The following is a 17,404-nucleotide window of genomic DNA, read 5'->3' as shown; positions in this document are numbered from 1 at the left end:
TAAGAGACATCACTGTCAGTTACTCTTTGGTACTGGGTAGTTTGTGCTGTGTTCTGACAGTAAGGCGTGTTGATGTTGCTTGTTTTCAAGAAGAATTACATTTGAGGATCACAGGAAAAGCAAGGAAAACAACATCCTACTTTTAGACATTTTCTGAGCTGGCACCTGCTTCCGTTGAGAAAAACGAGACTTCTCAGTGAGTTGTCAGGAGTGGCTGCTGTGCAGTGTTTACATTGCAGCACTTGGCAATGTTTAGAGCATAAAAGGATCTGGTCGTGGTCTGTGCTCCATATGCTGCAACCAGATAAGATCCCTGATATAAATAATATACTTTTGTTTGTTTTTTTTTTTAGTTTTTTCTAAGCTGAAACGTATTAAACCATTGTCGTGGTTATCTGCTCAAAAACTTGCATTGCCATCACATAAAAACTGCGCTTCTAAAGTAGTCATAAAGTGTGAAATTAAGTTGCTTTAGGGTTTAAGTATGCTTTAGTCTGTCTCCTGGGAGCATTAGTTACTAATCCTTTAGTCACATGATGGCATACTAAAACAAAGATTTTAAGTTTCAGGTGAAGCTCAGGTGAGCTGCTTGTTCCCCAATGGATGGTTTGCAAGAGCACTCATAGGTACTTAGTGTCAACCTCGGTAACATCACACACCAATTGATACTAACCTTGTGATGTAAAACTAGGTACCTTTTAATGAGAGTTTAAAAATTTATTTCAGGTGTCTATTTCTTCACTTAAGCTGGAAGCAGAATTTTAAAATGGTGCTAAGAAAGCAAAATCACACAAGAAATCAAGAAATAAGAAGACTTAATCTTGCTTGGCGAACTTAATTTTTTAGTAAATTTGGCAAATTAATTTGGGAAATGAATTTGTTGGTACAATTGGTTTATCGATGGAATGTGCAGAAACTCGAATCCAGCTCTGAAGTAACGGAGTCACCAGGTTGCTGCAGAGTTTAAATTAGAACAAAAGAGACCAGTCCTCTGAGATTAGTTTCACTTTGTTCAGGTAACTCTACACCCGGGAAATGATTCCAGTTAAAAAGTAACTTTTCTCCTGACAGGTTGTTTTAACAGGGAGCAGTTTCTTGCTGTGGTTCACAGCTCAGCCACACAGCTGGAAGAGCCAGGCAGGGAGAAGCAGCAGCTTGTGCTGAATGGGGCACTCCTGTTGAAAGAAATTCACACAAAATGCAACTTTAGCATTTTTTTATCTGGATTAGAATTGGAAGATAAAGCTCAAGCAATTTAAGTAGGTGCTACCATTCTTTTGTTACTTAAACTGAATTAAAAGATTGTTCATGTTATTAGGTCCCTCACAGATTGGTAGATTGGCAACACGCTGTGATAGTTAAAGAAACTGGTCTATTCCAGTAGCACAGCTAAATCTGGAAGAAGATGCCTGTGCACTGCTGTTTTCCTGTCTGGTCCTTAATTTTTCCAGTTACATTTTACCTTCTCTGCTGAGGTGTAATTTGGATTTGACTGTGGTGAATTGTAATTCAGTTCTGGTTTAGCTAATACCAGTTTAACCCTTTTCCTGACCCTGAATCAGTTAATTTAGGAAAATACAGCATTTAAAAGTGAAAAGCATTACATCATGGGGGGGCAGGAACTTTACAGCTGATTTTCTTTTTCATACTTAAAGCTGAGTCACAATGTGCAGAGTCACAGTCAGCTTCTTTGTAATCCCCACAATCTGAGGCTGAGGAGCTGAAAGGAAACTTGTGCTTCACTGGTGGCAGTTTTGTGCCTGGAAGTAAGAAATGGAAGCCAAAGGACAGAAAACTATGGTGTCCTTTTACCCCCCTGGTTTAAGCTGTCCCTGCATAGGTACAGTCTGGGAATAAAAGCTGAGTCTCTTGAGGGAGTTACAGTGATGGCTTTATTTGCTGGTGAGAAACTCTGGCTCAGACATCCTTGCAAGTCCTTTGGGGATGTTGTTTGGTGTAGAGAGAGACAATTCTCACATCTCCCTGCATTGAGAAAACAAGAGTAAGGCATGATCAGCACTTCACAGTGAGAGAAGTTTTCTTATGACTGTCTTTAGTAACGTGTGGAAAGACTCTGTTGGGAACTGCAATTTGTAATAAAGAAACAAAGACTTAATGTGGTGACAGGAAGATGAGAAAAGATATGGTGTGATGCTGGTTTTGCAGATCACTGAGTGCAAACAGTTCCCATGCTGAATAAGCTCTGTTCTACTTTCATGAAAAAAAATAGAGCTTTTTTTGGTTTTAGGTTTGATCACTTTGGTTTAGTTGTGGGCTTTGGTTTATCTGACACTGATGCTGCAGTGTTTCTTCCAGCATAGCTGGGTTGGCGAAGCTCCCTTGGGATATGTGAAGCATATCCCAGCCCAAGGAGTTCTTCTGCCACCTTCTGTGCATAATCAGCTAAACTGACAAACCCACTGAGTCTCCTGTCAGCAGAGTTGTACTGTGTTAGAATTTTTACTGTCATAATTGCTCAAGGAGGGGAGGAAGCAGACACTCCACTTTTCACACATACAGGTGACACACCTTATCTGGCAGTTCTCTGTAATGTCAAATCAATCCAAATTTTGGGCTAAATGCAGGTTTGCTTGAATCAAAACACATCCAGTGACAGTCATGGCCTCAGACACATTGTATTGATTGAATCCAGCCTAGATGTGTCAGGAGATAACTGGTCCTAAATGCTGCCTACAAGTGTGAAAGGGGACGGGTGTGTGGGAAGGAAAAAAAGCCACCTCCTACTGTCAGAACTCAAAACATGAAAACTTTTTGTTTGTTTATTTAAACCAGCTTAACTATGTTTTGCCAAAGATTTGTAACTTATGTCAACATAAAAGTTTCCCTGAGAGCTGGCATGACATTTCTGCTGGGCAGCACTGCTGAAGTAGCTGGAAAAGTGGCAGACACTTTTCCTAAAATTGTTGAAATGACCTGTGTTGTTAGGCTGGTGCAGCTGTTCTAGATTCATGAAACTCAGGATGGGCAAAGGCTACTACGTTTATTTTCCCTCTTTCAGTTATATAATCTTCAATCTATATTCTAATATATTTTTCATATTTAGTCATGGTTTCCTTAAACGTTATCTTGACACAAGTTGCCAAGCTTTTGGTCAGTTAGAAGTCACCAGGTAGCTCCATATTTTCCATAAAATTGTGCAGAAAGGGGCCAAACCCACAGTTTTGAATTTTTTGTTTTCCTGTGCAGTTCTGTGTTTTGGGGGTGGTTCAGTTATTTCCCTGTGATGTTGATGACTTCTGATCCTTATGGTTTTAACTGAAGTTCTGTTTGTTGCATGCATTAAAAGCTTGGGGAAAAACTAAACAGTCAAACCAACTCTGATGAACTTTCACTTCTGTTTTGTCAAGATCATGTCACTGTTCTATGATTGTCCTTTACAGCTCCTTACACACCTGTTTCTTTTGAAAATTATCAGTAAGTTCTTTATAATTGAGCTGCTTCATTAGAAATAATTTAAATTTTGTTCTGAGAGAATAAAGTTGCAAATGTTCTTACTTTAAAAAGATGAATTTAAAATCTTTGCACGGTGTGGATGCCAAACCATAACCTTGTTGGAGTGTTTTTCATCATTCTGCACTCTTCAACTGTGTTGTTTGTATCTGTTCTAGATCCTGGCTCTGCTGAACGCACAGCACAAAAAAGGAAATTTCCCAGCCCTCCACATTCCTCTAATGGCCACTCACCACAAGATGCATCAACAAGTCCTATAAAAAAGAAAAAGAAACCTGGTCTATTGAACAGTAATAATAAAGAGCAGGTAAGAGAAGTCATGTTTTTTTGATGCTAGAATGTGAAACAGTAAAGGATGTAGAGACAGCTGACCAGGAGCTCACTTCCTCTTCAGGAAGCTCCATTCTTGTACTTTTAAGAAGTGGTTATTAATTTTTGACTGCACTGGGGGTAGGAATTGGCATTATCATTTGGGTTTGAATGCTCTTTTATTGTTGTTGAGAAAGACCACCTGTGTCCTGCTTATTGATTTCACAAAGCTAATAAGATGTATAACCAATAAATGTAATTTTGAACAGAATTATTATGAAGAAATGTAAAAACAATTAAAAAACCAACAACAGCTGTTATTAATTAAAACCATTAAAATGAAATGCTCAGTGGTGTGATATCTAAGATGAGAAAGATCTCATAATGTCAGTGGAAGTTCCTCATCTGCTTTCAGTCCCGTCCTACTGTGAATTATTAACAAAAGTCAGCTCCATCCTTGGTGCTCTGCAGATTCCCTCCCCTTCCTTAAAACTTCTGGGCAACGTACACTCCTGCCAATGGGAGTTGTATCAATGGGTCACACTGACTTTTCAGCCTTCATGCTTGAAGCCTCATTTTTAGTGACTTGTGAATACTGAATTGATGGCATTTGTTGTAGTTCTTGGAAGAACTCGACTCTGGAAGACTTTGGCAATTTCTGATCCATTGTGTGATGCATGTGCAAGAATTATATGTATTGAATAGCAAATGCTGTAAAGCACCTGCATGATCTTAGAGGAGAATACATGAAAGCAGTCTTCAGCCTTACTGAAATTATTTCATGTCTAATGTAATAATGACATACCTGTGTATTTTTCAAAGTTCTTTTGTGTGTCACTGTTTTTTGTTTTGCCAGGATCATATGAACACGGGATTAAGTTGTGAGCATTTAAAGCACTTTTTCCTGGCATAACAACATCCACATTAGATATTACCCTGGTACAATTGCACTGGTGAAGAAAGAAAATGAAATTCCTAATCACTGCAGTTGTCCTGCAACAATGCCTGTGAATAAATCAGGCCTTAAAACCCAGTGTCAACCGTATTTTATTTCAGGATAACTGGGAGGTGTGACAGTAGCATGTGGAGATGTGCTTGCAGTAGTGCACTGGGGTCACTTTGGCTTTTGCTGAGCTTCACTTCAGGCTGGATTTACTCCTCTACATCCTGGAAGTTTTCTGGGGAGATGTTGCCCCACTGAAGTCTGAGCTTCTAACTGTGCAGTGTAGAGATAATTTTACAAACAGTGGAATTGAATCCTAGGGTATTAATTTCCACTTTTTCTTCCTGCATTTAGAAATACATGTGAAAACACAGTTGCAGTTGTTGAACGTGATACATTCCCCTCGGTAAATCCTTTTCTGTTTTCCAGGTATCTCAGACCTGCAATGTACAGGATAGAATAAATAATGAAGAAAACCAATCAGACTTGCTTATTTTGCTGTGTTTATTACAAGTTAGCAAGAAAATATAATCTGTTGAGTTTTGTTCAGCTTTCACAAGTTGTTTTTAATATTGTCTTGCATGTCAAATTTGAAGTGGGCCTGTTGTGTTTAAAGTAGGTGCAAATTCTGCTCTGTGTGGTAGCAGGAGTTGTTAGAGATCTTTTTACTGCTGAGCAGATGTGAGTGAAGCATACAGGTACTAGTTTTGCTCTCAGGTTAAGTTTCAAGTATAATGTAGCTGATAGCTGTGGTTCTGATTGGCTGATAAATCTGTTTTGAGGTACCACAACATCCCTGGAAACCTCGAACTTAATATTCTGCATTACAAAGTGCTTTTTAATATTTGAGTATTCCAAGATCCTGTTACAGTTGCATGAAGCTTTGTATTTTGTTGTGGATGCAGTAGCAGATCTTCAGAATGGTGCCAACAGGCATTTAAAGTGCTGAAATACAGGCAAAGAATTTTGGAATTGTAGAATGTAGCTAAGACAGGTTAAAAATCAGAGACTTATGACACTTTGTTGATCAGTTACAATGTAATAGAAGTTGTCAGCTTGTTTTACTCCTAGCTTCAGTATTCATTTAAACTGAATATAAATAGTGATCTTTTTTTCCCCAGAACAGCACTACCATACTGTTGTTTTTTTCTTCAGTTTTCTGTGTCATTCTACAGGTCTTAATAACTTTAATAAAGACTTTAAAACAAGCTGCCACCTATTTGAGCTTGAACTTTGCCAACTGTTAAAAATTTAACTCTTAAAACGTTACTCTGATTACGACAAGTGAAAAGGTCCTTTGATGCAGTTGAATCATTCATTTTCAGTCCTTTAGTTTTGTTCTTTGGGTCTCTTTTGAGTCTCTGAACCTTTTTTTTGGTTTGTTTCTTAAACTTGGCTTAGGCAAAATAAGGAGATAGATGTCTAAATGGTATAAGCATCCTTGGACAGAAAACTAATTCTTCTCATGCTTCAGCCAAAATGGACTTCTCTTCAGTTTGGATGTTCTGAGCCGATTTCTGTGGGATAGTTTCACAGGTTTTATGTTTTTCTTAAAGCTGAATCTTTGAATCTTGCAAAGTGTGCACATACTACTTATATCTACTTCCAAGTCAGAATATGTATTAAATTCTTCTGGTGATTTCCTTTGTCTGCAGTGGAGGAAATGCCCCATAGCTGCATCTCCATGTGTACAAGATTAAGATTTTGGTCTCACAGCTGTGGTACATAAAGCTGCAAACAGAACATGTTTCTACACTGGAAATCACAACTTTCCTTTCCTCACTCCATGTTTCCTGATGCCTTTGTATCTGTTTGAATGATTGTGGTAGCAACACACTGAAATGGAGTTAAACTCTTATGCTGTCCCACTTATTCCTCAAGGTCTCATAGAACCTTCCTTCTGAAAGTCTTGTCATATTATAGAATTAAATATATATATATATATATATAAAGTACAGAAGTATCATTTTGCCCGTTTCTGTGGTGGGAACAAAGTGTCTTTTGAGGCTTTATCATCTGTAGAATAGAAAATGAAAACCACCAAAACTGAAAGAAATTAATGTGAAATTTTAGATGCCAGAATGTTTATGGGTAACATCCTTTCTTTGCCTAAAATATTATACTATGTTAGATAATTGCAGATGATACCTCTTCTGGGTATTTTTTGAGGTGTAACACTTCTACCTTAAAGGTCCTTTATTCATGCAAATAATTAGATCTCATCCTTTCTAACTTCAGATATTTAGAAATATTATGGTTTGAAGTAGCATGTGGGTTGTGTTTGGTGACATTATTTATGCCCCATGTGACTGATTTTGTACAGCATGCCCCAAAGGTGCAGAATGACACAGGGATCTCAGAACTTCCAGATGTGTAAATGTAGGACCCATGCAAAATGACCTGAGAACCAAACAAAATGGTTTTGCAGACCACAAGTATTTGGATGCCTGAGTGATGTTATGAGCAAGCAGTTTTACATCAGACAAACTGCCTAAAATCTCAAGATTGTTTCCCCTGTGCCCTCCTCAGCAAACCACCCCTGTAATTAATACCAAACAGAGAATTGAAGTTCCCTTGTCACTAATAAATAGAATGTAGTTTCCCAATACATGTTAGCAGCTCTTCAAAGCTGATATAACAAACTTTAGGTATCTGTGGACCCACTTAAGCCCTCCCAGGCTCTTCACTTCTTGTGCTTTGGCATCAGCTGTGTCATCTTTGAGCTGTCGGGCTCAAGTGGAAGAGCAGTTCATGCAGGTTACAAATTTAACACTGTTTTCTAGGGCAGGCAAACCAATGGAGATTGTGAGTCTCAAATTTTCATACGCATTTAGACGATGAATGAAATCTCTCCCAGTGTTCCTGCTCCTGTAGCGGAGGTGGCTGCTCAGGATGTGAATTTGCTCCTTTGTCATCCTTCTCTACAGTTTGCCTTATTAATCAGAATTGGCACTGGCTTGCTTCATGGTGCAAAGCTGTGAACTGCTGCAACCTAGCCCAGATTTGCATGGTGTTCTACTCCTTGTTTCAGGACTAACTTCTTCAGTTGTCCCAGGTTTAGCCACCGCTAAATATCTCAGTATTTAGCTTGCACAGCCCCATGGAATTCTGAGTTCAGAAGAGCTAATGGCTTCTGTAGCAATACTTCTTTCTTGAAGCTTAAAGTGTCTGCTCTCTCTTGTTGGATTGCATGTCTTGCACTCGATGCCCTCACTTGCCACGAAAAATTTGTTTCTGGTCTTGAGTGCAAACTGTCATTCGACATCTCGATAAGAAGTAAACTTCTTTATGAATGATTTTGTGCAATGACTAAGATACTGTGCTTGCATACATGTTAATCAAACTCTGTTAATTGCTGTTTGCTTATATATGTGATGACTATGACGATTTGAAAAAAAAAATGCAAATTTGTTTTGAAACCAAACCTGTTTTTCTTGCCTACATTTCAGTCAGAACTAAGACATGGTCCGTTTTACTATATGAAGCAGCCACTCACCACAGACCCTGTTGATGTTGTACCGCAGGATGGACGGAATGATTTCTATTGCTGGGTTTGTCATCGGGAAGGCCAAGTCCTCTGCTGCGAGCTCTGCCCGCGGGTTTATCATGCTAAGTGTCTGAAACTGACAGCCGAGCCAGAGGGGGATTGGTTTTGCCCCGAGTGTGAGGTCAGTTGGATGTGAGGATGAGTTTCTTGCTTGTTTTGGAGAGATTGAAGCGGCTTTTTCTGCGTTCTGAAATGTTACTGGTTTATTCCCATATCGCCTCTTGGTAAAGGGACCAGAAAAATTTGTACAGGAGAGGAGCCACCCGTGGCTCTGCTTCACCACCTGTTCTCCCCGTGTGCCTGGGTTGTGTTTGCCTTCTTGCCACGAGTCTTCAACTTCCTTTGTGTTTCCAGCTCTAGAAAAGCACCATTTCAAAGAGTGATCTCTTCATCAGGCACCACTAATTCTGAAAACATTCTGCAGTTTTCCACTAGTTTAACTTGTGCTTCTCCTAGTGGGCTGATCAGCTTTTCAACAGTGCAGAAAAAAAATGCCTTGATTAGATAGCAGGTTTGTGTCACCACTCAACCTTACAGCTTCATCAATTAATTTTAAAATGTAGCTTTTAATCAAACAAATTTCTTATAAGACTTGACAAAATTTGTGGAAGGCAGCAGGATGAACTTTGTCCCTCTAACCCTCCCCAAATTTCAAGAAAGGCATAGGATGGCCTATATAAAAAATACCCATAAACAAGTGGGTATTTTATTACAGTTTTTTTTTCTGCAGGGCTGAAGAAGAATTTAATCATTCCTCTCCAAAGATTTCTAGGGAGAGGATACTCAGCATCCAAGTATCTATAATGAAAGCAAATTTGTTCATTGCATGTTTGTTTTTTTTTTTTTATCACTTATTATATTAGAGCCCAGGTGACCTTCTCACTTGTTCACATTGCTGTGAACCCACATGGTATTTGGGAATTTTATGTATTCACACATTCACTTTGCGTGATCTTGAAGATGATAGATAATTTTTGGTCTTTTCCTTTTTTTCTTCTCCTTTTTTTTTTTTTTTTGATGAACATACCAAGAACAAAAACCAAGTAAAATAAGCATTTGAAGTACTTACACTGCATCATGAGAAAGGACTTCTTTTGGTATTAAACACCTATTATATTCCATTTGAATACTAGAATGTTTCAGTGGAGAAGGATTTACCTAGAAATATTTGCTGACAAAAATTTTTTTTTAATCTGAATCTGTAGAAAATCACAGTGGCAGAATGCATAGAAACACAGAGTAAAGCAATGACAATGCTCACCATCGAACAGCTATCATATCTACTGAAGTTTGCACTACAGAAAATGAAACAGCCAGGGGTAAGGAAATTTTTGTTGTTTTTTCTTTAAATACTTGGGTCAAATGTTTGTCATGATCCTGGGTTTTGCTTCCTTTAGTGGATGATGAACCTAGTTTAGTTTATCAGATTGTGTTTGACAGCTTCTGTGGTGCCTACCACCTGCCCTGCACGGGCAGATTAGCGTGGCTTCTAGAGACTGTTTTGGAGTGCATTTAAAATGCAGTTTTTGGTGTAACTTCTGGATGTATTTTCAGTAGATGCAGTGAAAATACAGTGTGGTTTTCCAGTGGAACGTGGTTTCTCTCTCTGAAAGTGGACCGTGATGTCTCAGAGATACAAGGGGAATGAGGAGACACAGTCTCTTACCAATACAGTTGTATGGACAGGAGCCCTAGACCCAGACACTGTTATATTAGTGATTATACCTGTTAAAAACACAGCTTCTGTTAGTAGAAATGGTTCTTGCCACAAAAGTTAGTTGTATCATATACTTCTAAAATGCTGAAGAAATTTTAGTGCCTGTGCCATTAACTTTCATGCAACATGAGGCTGCTGTCCTCTGAATCATGGAGGTAAAACTGGATTTCCTCCAGCTTGTACCTGTCTCCATGCATCTGTCTCAGACTCCTGAAAATCACCAAGCCTCCAAGTTTCAGCTGTTCCAGTCACTCATTCTCGCTTCTAAGTTTTAACAATTCTTGTCACTTGTTTTTTGCCATGCAGGCTGTGCCTGGTCCTCACATGTATGAAGATAACAGTTAATCAAAATGTGATGTGATGAGTTATCTTAACTCCTGTTGCTCCCCTGTATGTAAGGTAGAGGAGCAGAGGGTGTCTCTGTGCCTACAGGGTTGTAGTAACTATAGAGTATGTTGGGAAAACTGTATGTGCAGAATGGTGGGCTCTCTGCAGCTCTTACTCTCTGTGACAAGTATTTAAGCAGAACAATAGTGACAATTTCTTACTCTGGGTACTGACAGATTTTGGCTCTTCAAATCCTGTTACTCTGGAGTGGTAAATACTATCAGATGGAGCCCTTAGAAGCTTTAAGTGCAGCTTTTCAGTAGCAAAGTGTCAGTTGTTTGTTTATATTGAATTCACAAAGTGTTTGGGAAATGTGGTTAGAAAGCTAATGTCTAATGAATGCTTTTGGGATGTTTTGCCCTTCAGGCATTTTAGTAGTAACCTGTTGTGTTGGTACCAAGTCCTTTAATTGGTTTGGTCCAAGAACTGCAGTCCCTCCACATTGGCAGATATAGTGTGGAGTCCCTCTGAAAAAAGTTTGATTGTGTTTGCATTACCAAGCCCTCATTGTTTTAAAAGTTGTGATTCTAATGAGAGTCAGGAAAAAAGTATTTGTGAGTTGTGAATTGCAAATTTAGTGTCTTTATTCTTCTAAAAATGCTCTGCTGAGCCTCATCTAATACTCCACACAAAAAACCCCCGACTGCAAATCATAACAGTACCTTTTATGAAACCTTTAATTTTTGCAATTCATTGTGTCCAGCATATGAAAAATCAGTCAAATGAGACCTTTTAGTTCCTGTTGTTCTGCTAATAATTTACTTCCTCACAACATTTTATAATTACCTTTGAAGGATTTTCTCTGATAACACAGTTGGAAGCAGTGTTAGAAAACGAGTGAGTATTGTCATTGCTGTAACTGTTTCCTATTAGTAAGCAGTGTGGTTTATTATTTCCCCTAACAGACAGAGCCATTTCAAAAGCCAGTTTCACTGGATCAACACCCAGATTATGCAGAATATATCTTTCATCCAATGGACCTTTGTACATTAGAGAAGGTTTGTATGAAGCTAACGGAGAAAGGTTCCTTGACTTTGATCTTTACTATCTGTAACATTTCTGAAGTGTTCAATGGCAGGGGAGAGAAGCTGCTTGAAATAGTTTTGATGGGGTTTTTTTGTTAATATAAAAATCAATTCAGTTGCAGCTAAATCATATGCCAACTCAGTAAGTTCACTGTTTTGTCTGAACTGGTAGCAAATGCTCAGGAAAAACAGTATGAAAAAGACAAGCTTACACTGCTGACTTCCTCCAGTTAAATTCATCTAATTCCAGGAATGATCTCCAGGAGAGACTCCTTTAACCAGGGTTTGCATTTGATCATCATGTTTGTAAGCTATTTATGGATCACTAGTTCATTAATCTGGGACCATTTGGTGTATGACCATTTGGGTCATTCCAGACTCATTTTACTGATCATTCAGCAAATACTGTGATCTCCACTGCACTGAGGTGTAGAAGAAAAAAGAAACAGTCCAGAGGTGAATAATGGCACTTGCATTGTCCAGCCTGGCTTGAACAGTTCCAGGAGTCAGTTTTATTAATTGTCTAACCGATAGGAAACAGTGGTGAGGAAGAAGCTGTCACTTTTTACTCATTTCTGTTTCCTGATACATTCTTAATTTCTTCTTTACAGAATGTTAAAAAGAAAATGTACGGTTGCACTGAAGCATTTTTGGCTGATGCCAAATGGATTTTGCACAACTGCATTATTTACAATGGGGGTAAGTATTGATGTGTACTTATGTCCTCAAATTTGAAACTTTTAAATAGTTAAAGTTGTGGAGCCATTGTAGACTTCTGGTTGGTAAGTGCTGAAAGTATCTTTGTTAATGAACAGAATGCCTAAACATAACAGATTTTTTTTTTTAAACAATTGGCATACATAAAACTGTAGGGCCAAATATAACCTGTGCTGTTACTTGCTCATTCCACCTTAGGGAAAAAAAAAATCACATAAGTTAAAATCACGGATGGTTTGGGTCCATAGAATCATTGAATGGTTTGGGTAGGAACAGACCTTAAAGATCACTGGGTTCCAACCCCCAAGTTGCTGTAGCATTTTGCATTGTGCAGCACTTAATTAAGACCTAACTGAGAAGATCATACAGCACATCCCTCACTGAAAGAGTGCCTTGGTGGGGGGAAGGCTTCCAAAAGGAGCATTTAAAGATTATTACAATGTTACGTTGAGAAGAAGAGTGCTCCTGTCCTGCTTTTGCAAGCGTGTAGTTTATACATAGGTTTTTACATCATTTTTAGATGTTCTCTTTTGGTTTTATCACTAACTTTTACATCTGAAAAATGTTGATTTTATCATAATGCTAGCATAACAATTTTCTTGGTTAAAGCATTTTATTGTTTCCTCAGGAAATCACAAATTGACACAGACAGCAAAAGTCATCATCAAAATCTGTGAGCATGAGGTGAGTGCATCAATTAACTGTTCTGTGTTTTTAAAGTGTTCAATCTCATGTATTCTTGAGTGAAATAATATATGTTTTCTTATGTGTGTATTGCAGAACCATAATTTTTTAGGCTTTCTTATCCACGGCCCAGAGAATGGTGTCTGGCAAGGGCATTGCTAATGTGTCTTCCATTAGGATATTCACTATTTATAATTAAAAATTCTGGGGAGGGGGGGGGAGGGAAGAGAAGACAGTGGATATATGAATTCTGCACAAAGACAGGATTTGAGATGCTTCAGCAGTGCCCAGCACAGGGGCAGGGTCAGTGCCCTGGTCCTGCTGGCCACAATACTGCTGATACAAGCCAGGTGCCATTGGCCTTCTTGGCCACCTGGGAAATGGGGATTTGTACCCACAAATTTGTGGAAAAATGGTGCTAGCAAACTAGACAGGCTAACATAATAGTACTTGGGACTCTCTTTAATCTCTCCAGTAACTTTGCTTTTTGTTTTCAGATGAATGAAATCGAAGTTTGTCCGGAATGTTATTTAGCTGCTTGCCAAAAACGAGAAAATTGGTTTTGTGAGCCTTGTGTAAGTTGAGGATTATGGTAGTCTGGCTACTATAATGAACCAGTAGTTCTCATTTCACTGTTGCTGTTATCCTCTCTTTGTTTTAAACCTGTGGAAGTTACTGAGTTGAGGGAAGCTGCTGTAGTTCACCAAATAGCTTGTGCTTGTGCAGCGTGTTCGTTGTGCAGTCAGACTGTCTCAAGATGTTTTCACAAAAGGGTTGGTTCCATCAGAAATAACTGTAAAGGGTGTCAGCAGCCAGTTCAGTACTCAAGTTATCTGTCCTCAAATATAAGATAATTGCTCCTGTGTCATTTGTGCTTGCCCATGGTGCCAGGGAGGGTTTCTGGTGTGAGTGTCTCTTTCTGCAGGTGTGTGAGAATTTAGACTCGATTTTTCTTCTGTGATCTCTATTCTGTTTAATAGAAGTGTATAATCCATCAAGTTCTTTCTTGGACTATCCTGGTTTCAGCTGTAATAGAGTTCATTTTCTCATTAGTAGCTGGCACAGTGCTGTGTTTTGGATTTAGTATGAGAATAACGTTGATAACACACTGATGTTTTGGTTGTTGCTAAGTAGTGCTTACCTGAAGTCAAGGACTCTTCAATGTCTCATGCTCTGCCAGGACACAGACTTAGATGAAAATTAAGAGCATTTCAAAGATTGGCCTTAGCCTAACTTACACGTTTGGAGGGGACTAATCAAAAATAAACGAATAAAGAAGTGCAATTGCATTGAGTTTAGTTGAGACGTGTAAGGTTTTATGTTTTGGTTTGGGTTTTTTTTAAATATAATTTTATCATTTTGTTCTCTCAGGATTTCTATGTATATAGTAAAATGGAGTCTTGTATCTGGCAAGTGCCTTGAGCATGTTGGATCTTTATTGAACCTAAGTAACGTATACAATTAAAAAAAAAATCATGTTTATTATCAGATTTGAAGGTAGTACTACTTGCATTTTCTGACTGTGTGTTTTGCCTCTTCCTCTAGAGCAATCCCCACCCTTTGGTCTGGGCTAAACTCAAAGGCTTTCCATTCTGGCCTGCTAAAGCACTGAGGGATAAAGACGGGCAAGTCGATGCCCGTTTCTTTGGCCAACATGACAGGTGGGAGTTTAACCAGAGGATGCCTTTGACTGTGCTTAAAAAATTCCTGTGGTAATTTTGTGCACTTAAGAGTTTTTGTATCCTGTCTTTTGAACCTTGACCCTAACAAACTCTGTAATAATGTAACATACACAATTTTAGTTCCTTGTGTGATGTCTGTAGAGTGTGAGCCGTGTTTGTAAGATTGGTACATACATAGTCTGGTGAGGATGCAGGTTAATTCCTGTGTCTGTGGTGTGCTGTGGAGAACTGTAGGTTCTTTGAAATGATCTGAGGTGTGCATATCTTTATGATCAGGCTAAAATAAATTAGTATGTGCACAAAAGTTGCCAATGTCAATCCCCAGTGTGAAATATATTGTATTTTATTTTTCTGTTTTATATATAGGGCCTGGGTTCCAATAAATAATTGCTACCTCATGTCTAAAGAAATTCCTTTTTCTGTGAAAAAGACTAAAAGCATCTTCAATAGTGCAATGCAAGAAATGGAGGTTTATGTTGATAACATTCGTAGAAAATTTGGAGTATTTAACTACGCACCTTTCCGGACACCATATACTCCCAACAATCAATACCAAATGTTGTTAGACCCTGCAAACCCAACTGCTGGAACTGCAAAGACAGACAAACAAGAGAAAATCAAACTGAACTTTGATATGACAGCATCACCCAAGATTCTGATGAGCAAGTCTATGCTGAGCAGCAGCACAGGCCGTCGGATTTCATTGACAGATATGCCACGGTCACCAATGAGTACAAACTCATCAGTTCACACTGGCTCTGATGTTGAACAGGATGCAGAGAAAAAAGCAACTTCCAGTCATTTTAGTGCCAGTGAAGAATCCATGGACTTTATTGAGAAAAATACAGGTAAAAAAAGAAAAAAGTGGGATGCAGGACTTGGTAATGCACTAGTTCTATTCCATGTACTTTTTAAAGACAGGCTGCATTATGACTTGGGTTATGAAGAAGTTTTAGAAAAAAAGGTGTTTAACTTCCAGTATCGCAGATAAGAAACCTCAGTTTTCTCTGTCAGGTTGAGAATTAATAAATAATCTTGAAAAATGACCAAACCCCTTCAGTTTAAGTAGCAGAAAATAGTTGTAATTATCAAAATGAATGGAGAGTGGAAGTAAATACAGAAAGAGTTAGAATTGTCACGATTAGGAGGTATTCTAGTTTTAAATCTGTCTTTATTAATTTTCTGCTTTTTCAGCTTCTCCAGCACCAACGAGAACAGGGCAAGCAGGGAGCTTGTCAGGCAGCCCCAAACCTTTCTCTCCTCAAGCATCAACACCAATTTCTTCTAAGCAAGAACGAACCTCCACTCCAGGAAGCATTCTGAATCTTAATCTTGGTTAGTCTTGACCTTTGAAAACCTAATACTCTTATAGCTGAACAAATTGTGGTGGTGTCAGTGCAACGTAATATGAACAAACTGACTGGTATGTGGCTTCAAATGAACAAGGGTCTTTAAATGAGGCACATTTGTAATTATTGTTTCATCAGATTTGCTGGGGGTGGTTTGGTTTTGTTTTATTAAAGGGAATTTCTGTTATTGTTACTTTGTGTTGATAAGTAGTTGAAGAATGTTTGTTTTTTTTTGCTGAACTGTGCAAATGAATGTTTCTAAACAGTAGGTAAGTTTCTAAAGGTTGTAATTACTCTTCACCCATCAGTTTCTCAAGTGAATTGCTGGCAAGGTTTTCTTATGATCTTTGGGATTTGGGATTTACTAAAGCTTCTTCGGTCTTGCTGCCTTCACCTCCTCACTGACCATCCCTCTCTAGGGAGATAGATGGATAAAGGCCATTAGCAATGTTTCTTGATGTCTTGAAACTCCCTAGAAGTAAAGTTTGGGATTGCAGAATTTTGAAAGATGGAGTAGGTAAGTTCTACGTTGGTAAAATAGTTTTGAAAGCCAAACAGGTGTAACTCAGTGTCCTCAGCTGTGCTTTGTTCCTGTGAGTGTTCTGATTCAGTTCTGGCTGCTTTTTACCTCCACGTGATATTACCCAGAGAAATGAGATTCTGCCCCTCAGGGTTGGCCAGATATTTCAGGAAGGCTTGAGTTCAAATGCTGAATTATGTCTTCACTGCCTTACAGACATTCTGATTCCAGATACAAGCCCACAAGTCTGTTTTTCAGCATGTTAATCTGTCTGTGTGGACATAATCATAGAATTAATTTCTCCTGCTGCACTGCAGCTGTTTGTTGTCTCATCTGGGGTGACATTGCATTTGGAAAAAACATCAGGAGATCTGTAGTGCTGCAGTTGTTTGAGCCACAGGTGGGAGACATCAGCTGGAGCATATAACATTTTGAGTAAAATGTTATGGTCCATGAGCAATATCGTAAAAGAACTGCTTGAATGCTTTCAAGTAGAGTATCAGTTATGTTTTCAGCTTTGGGGATTTTCCTTTGCTAAATATACTCTGGTGATAGGAATGAAAATGGCAACCCCTCTTCATTTGTGTCAGCTGTGCCAGACTTGGATTCTTCTGTGAATCTAATGATTCTGTGATTTAATTATTGTCTCACTTCCTGTGTAATGTGAACGTGGTTTCTCTCTGCTAAAACAGAAGTGAAAGTCCAGAAAACAAAGACTCTTTGTGTCTTGAGCAGAGTGCTGGGAGGACTCTGGGATCCTGCAGTTCAAACTTGTAAAGGATGTCTGGTCAGAGGAATCATTGGCTCAGCCCTTCGTATTTATGTCACTGACTTGTACATCAGCAGATTATGTCTTGTAAATATATATATTTTTTTAAAGTAAAATAAGGCAATACTGTGCCACAATGGAGCATTGTAACAACGAGCAGGCAGACCGAGCTGCCAGGATTGAAGTCTCTCAGGTAGATCTGGATTGGCAGCACAAAGGAGAATTATTTCTGGCTCGATGGGCCCATGACGCATCCGGTCACCAGGGGAGAGATGCAACATACG

General features: G+C 38.7%; 1 protein-coding gene across 6 annotated transcripts in view; it reads left to right on the top strand.

Annotated features, from left to right (window-relative positions):
• Positions 1-17,404, top strand: part of ZMYND8 (zinc finger MYND-type containing 8) — a 52,735-nt gene that overhangs the window by 19,551 nt on the left and 15,780 nt on the right. For 4 of the 6 annotated variants that reach the window (XR_001876137.1, XR_001876138.1, XM_017822674.1 and 1 more), the window contains exons 3-12: positions 3,630-3,778; positions 8,173-8,391; positions 9,476-9,589; positions 11,280-11,372; positions 12,011-12,098; positions 12,745-12,800; positions 13,298-13,375; positions 14,346-14,461; positions 14,849-15,330; positions 15,677-15,817. Coding sequence is in view for 4 of the 6 variants with exons in the window: in XM_017822674.1 (XP_017678163.1) it covers positions 3,630-3,778; positions 8,173-8,391; positions 9,476-9,589; positions 11,280-11,372; positions 12,011-12,098; positions 12,745-12,800; positions 13,298-13,375; positions 14,346-14,461; positions 14,849-15,330; positions 15,677-15,817 (1,536 nt within the window). In the remaining 2 variants the exon portion in view is untranslated. The remainder of the gene's footprint in view (positions 1-3,629; positions 3,779-8,172; positions 8,392-9,475; positions 9,590-11,279; positions 11,373-12,010; positions 12,099-12,744; positions 12,801-13,297; positions 13,376-14,345; positions 14,462-14,848; positions 15,331-15,676; positions 15,818-17,404) is intronic. The other 2 variants (XM_017822672.1, XM_017822673.1) reach the window with 1 other exon arrangement.

Source organism: Lepidothrix coronata, unplaced genomic scaffold (assembly GCF_001604755.1).
Source record: "Lepidothrix coronata isolate B3197 unplaced genomic scaffold, Lepidothrix_coronata-1.0 Scaffold99, whole genome shotgun sequence".
Lineage (NCBI taxonomy): Eukaryota > Metazoa > Chordata > Aves > Passeriformes > Pipridae > Lepidothrix > Lepidothrix coronata.
This window is presented reverse-complemented; position numbering and strand designations above follow the sequence as displayed.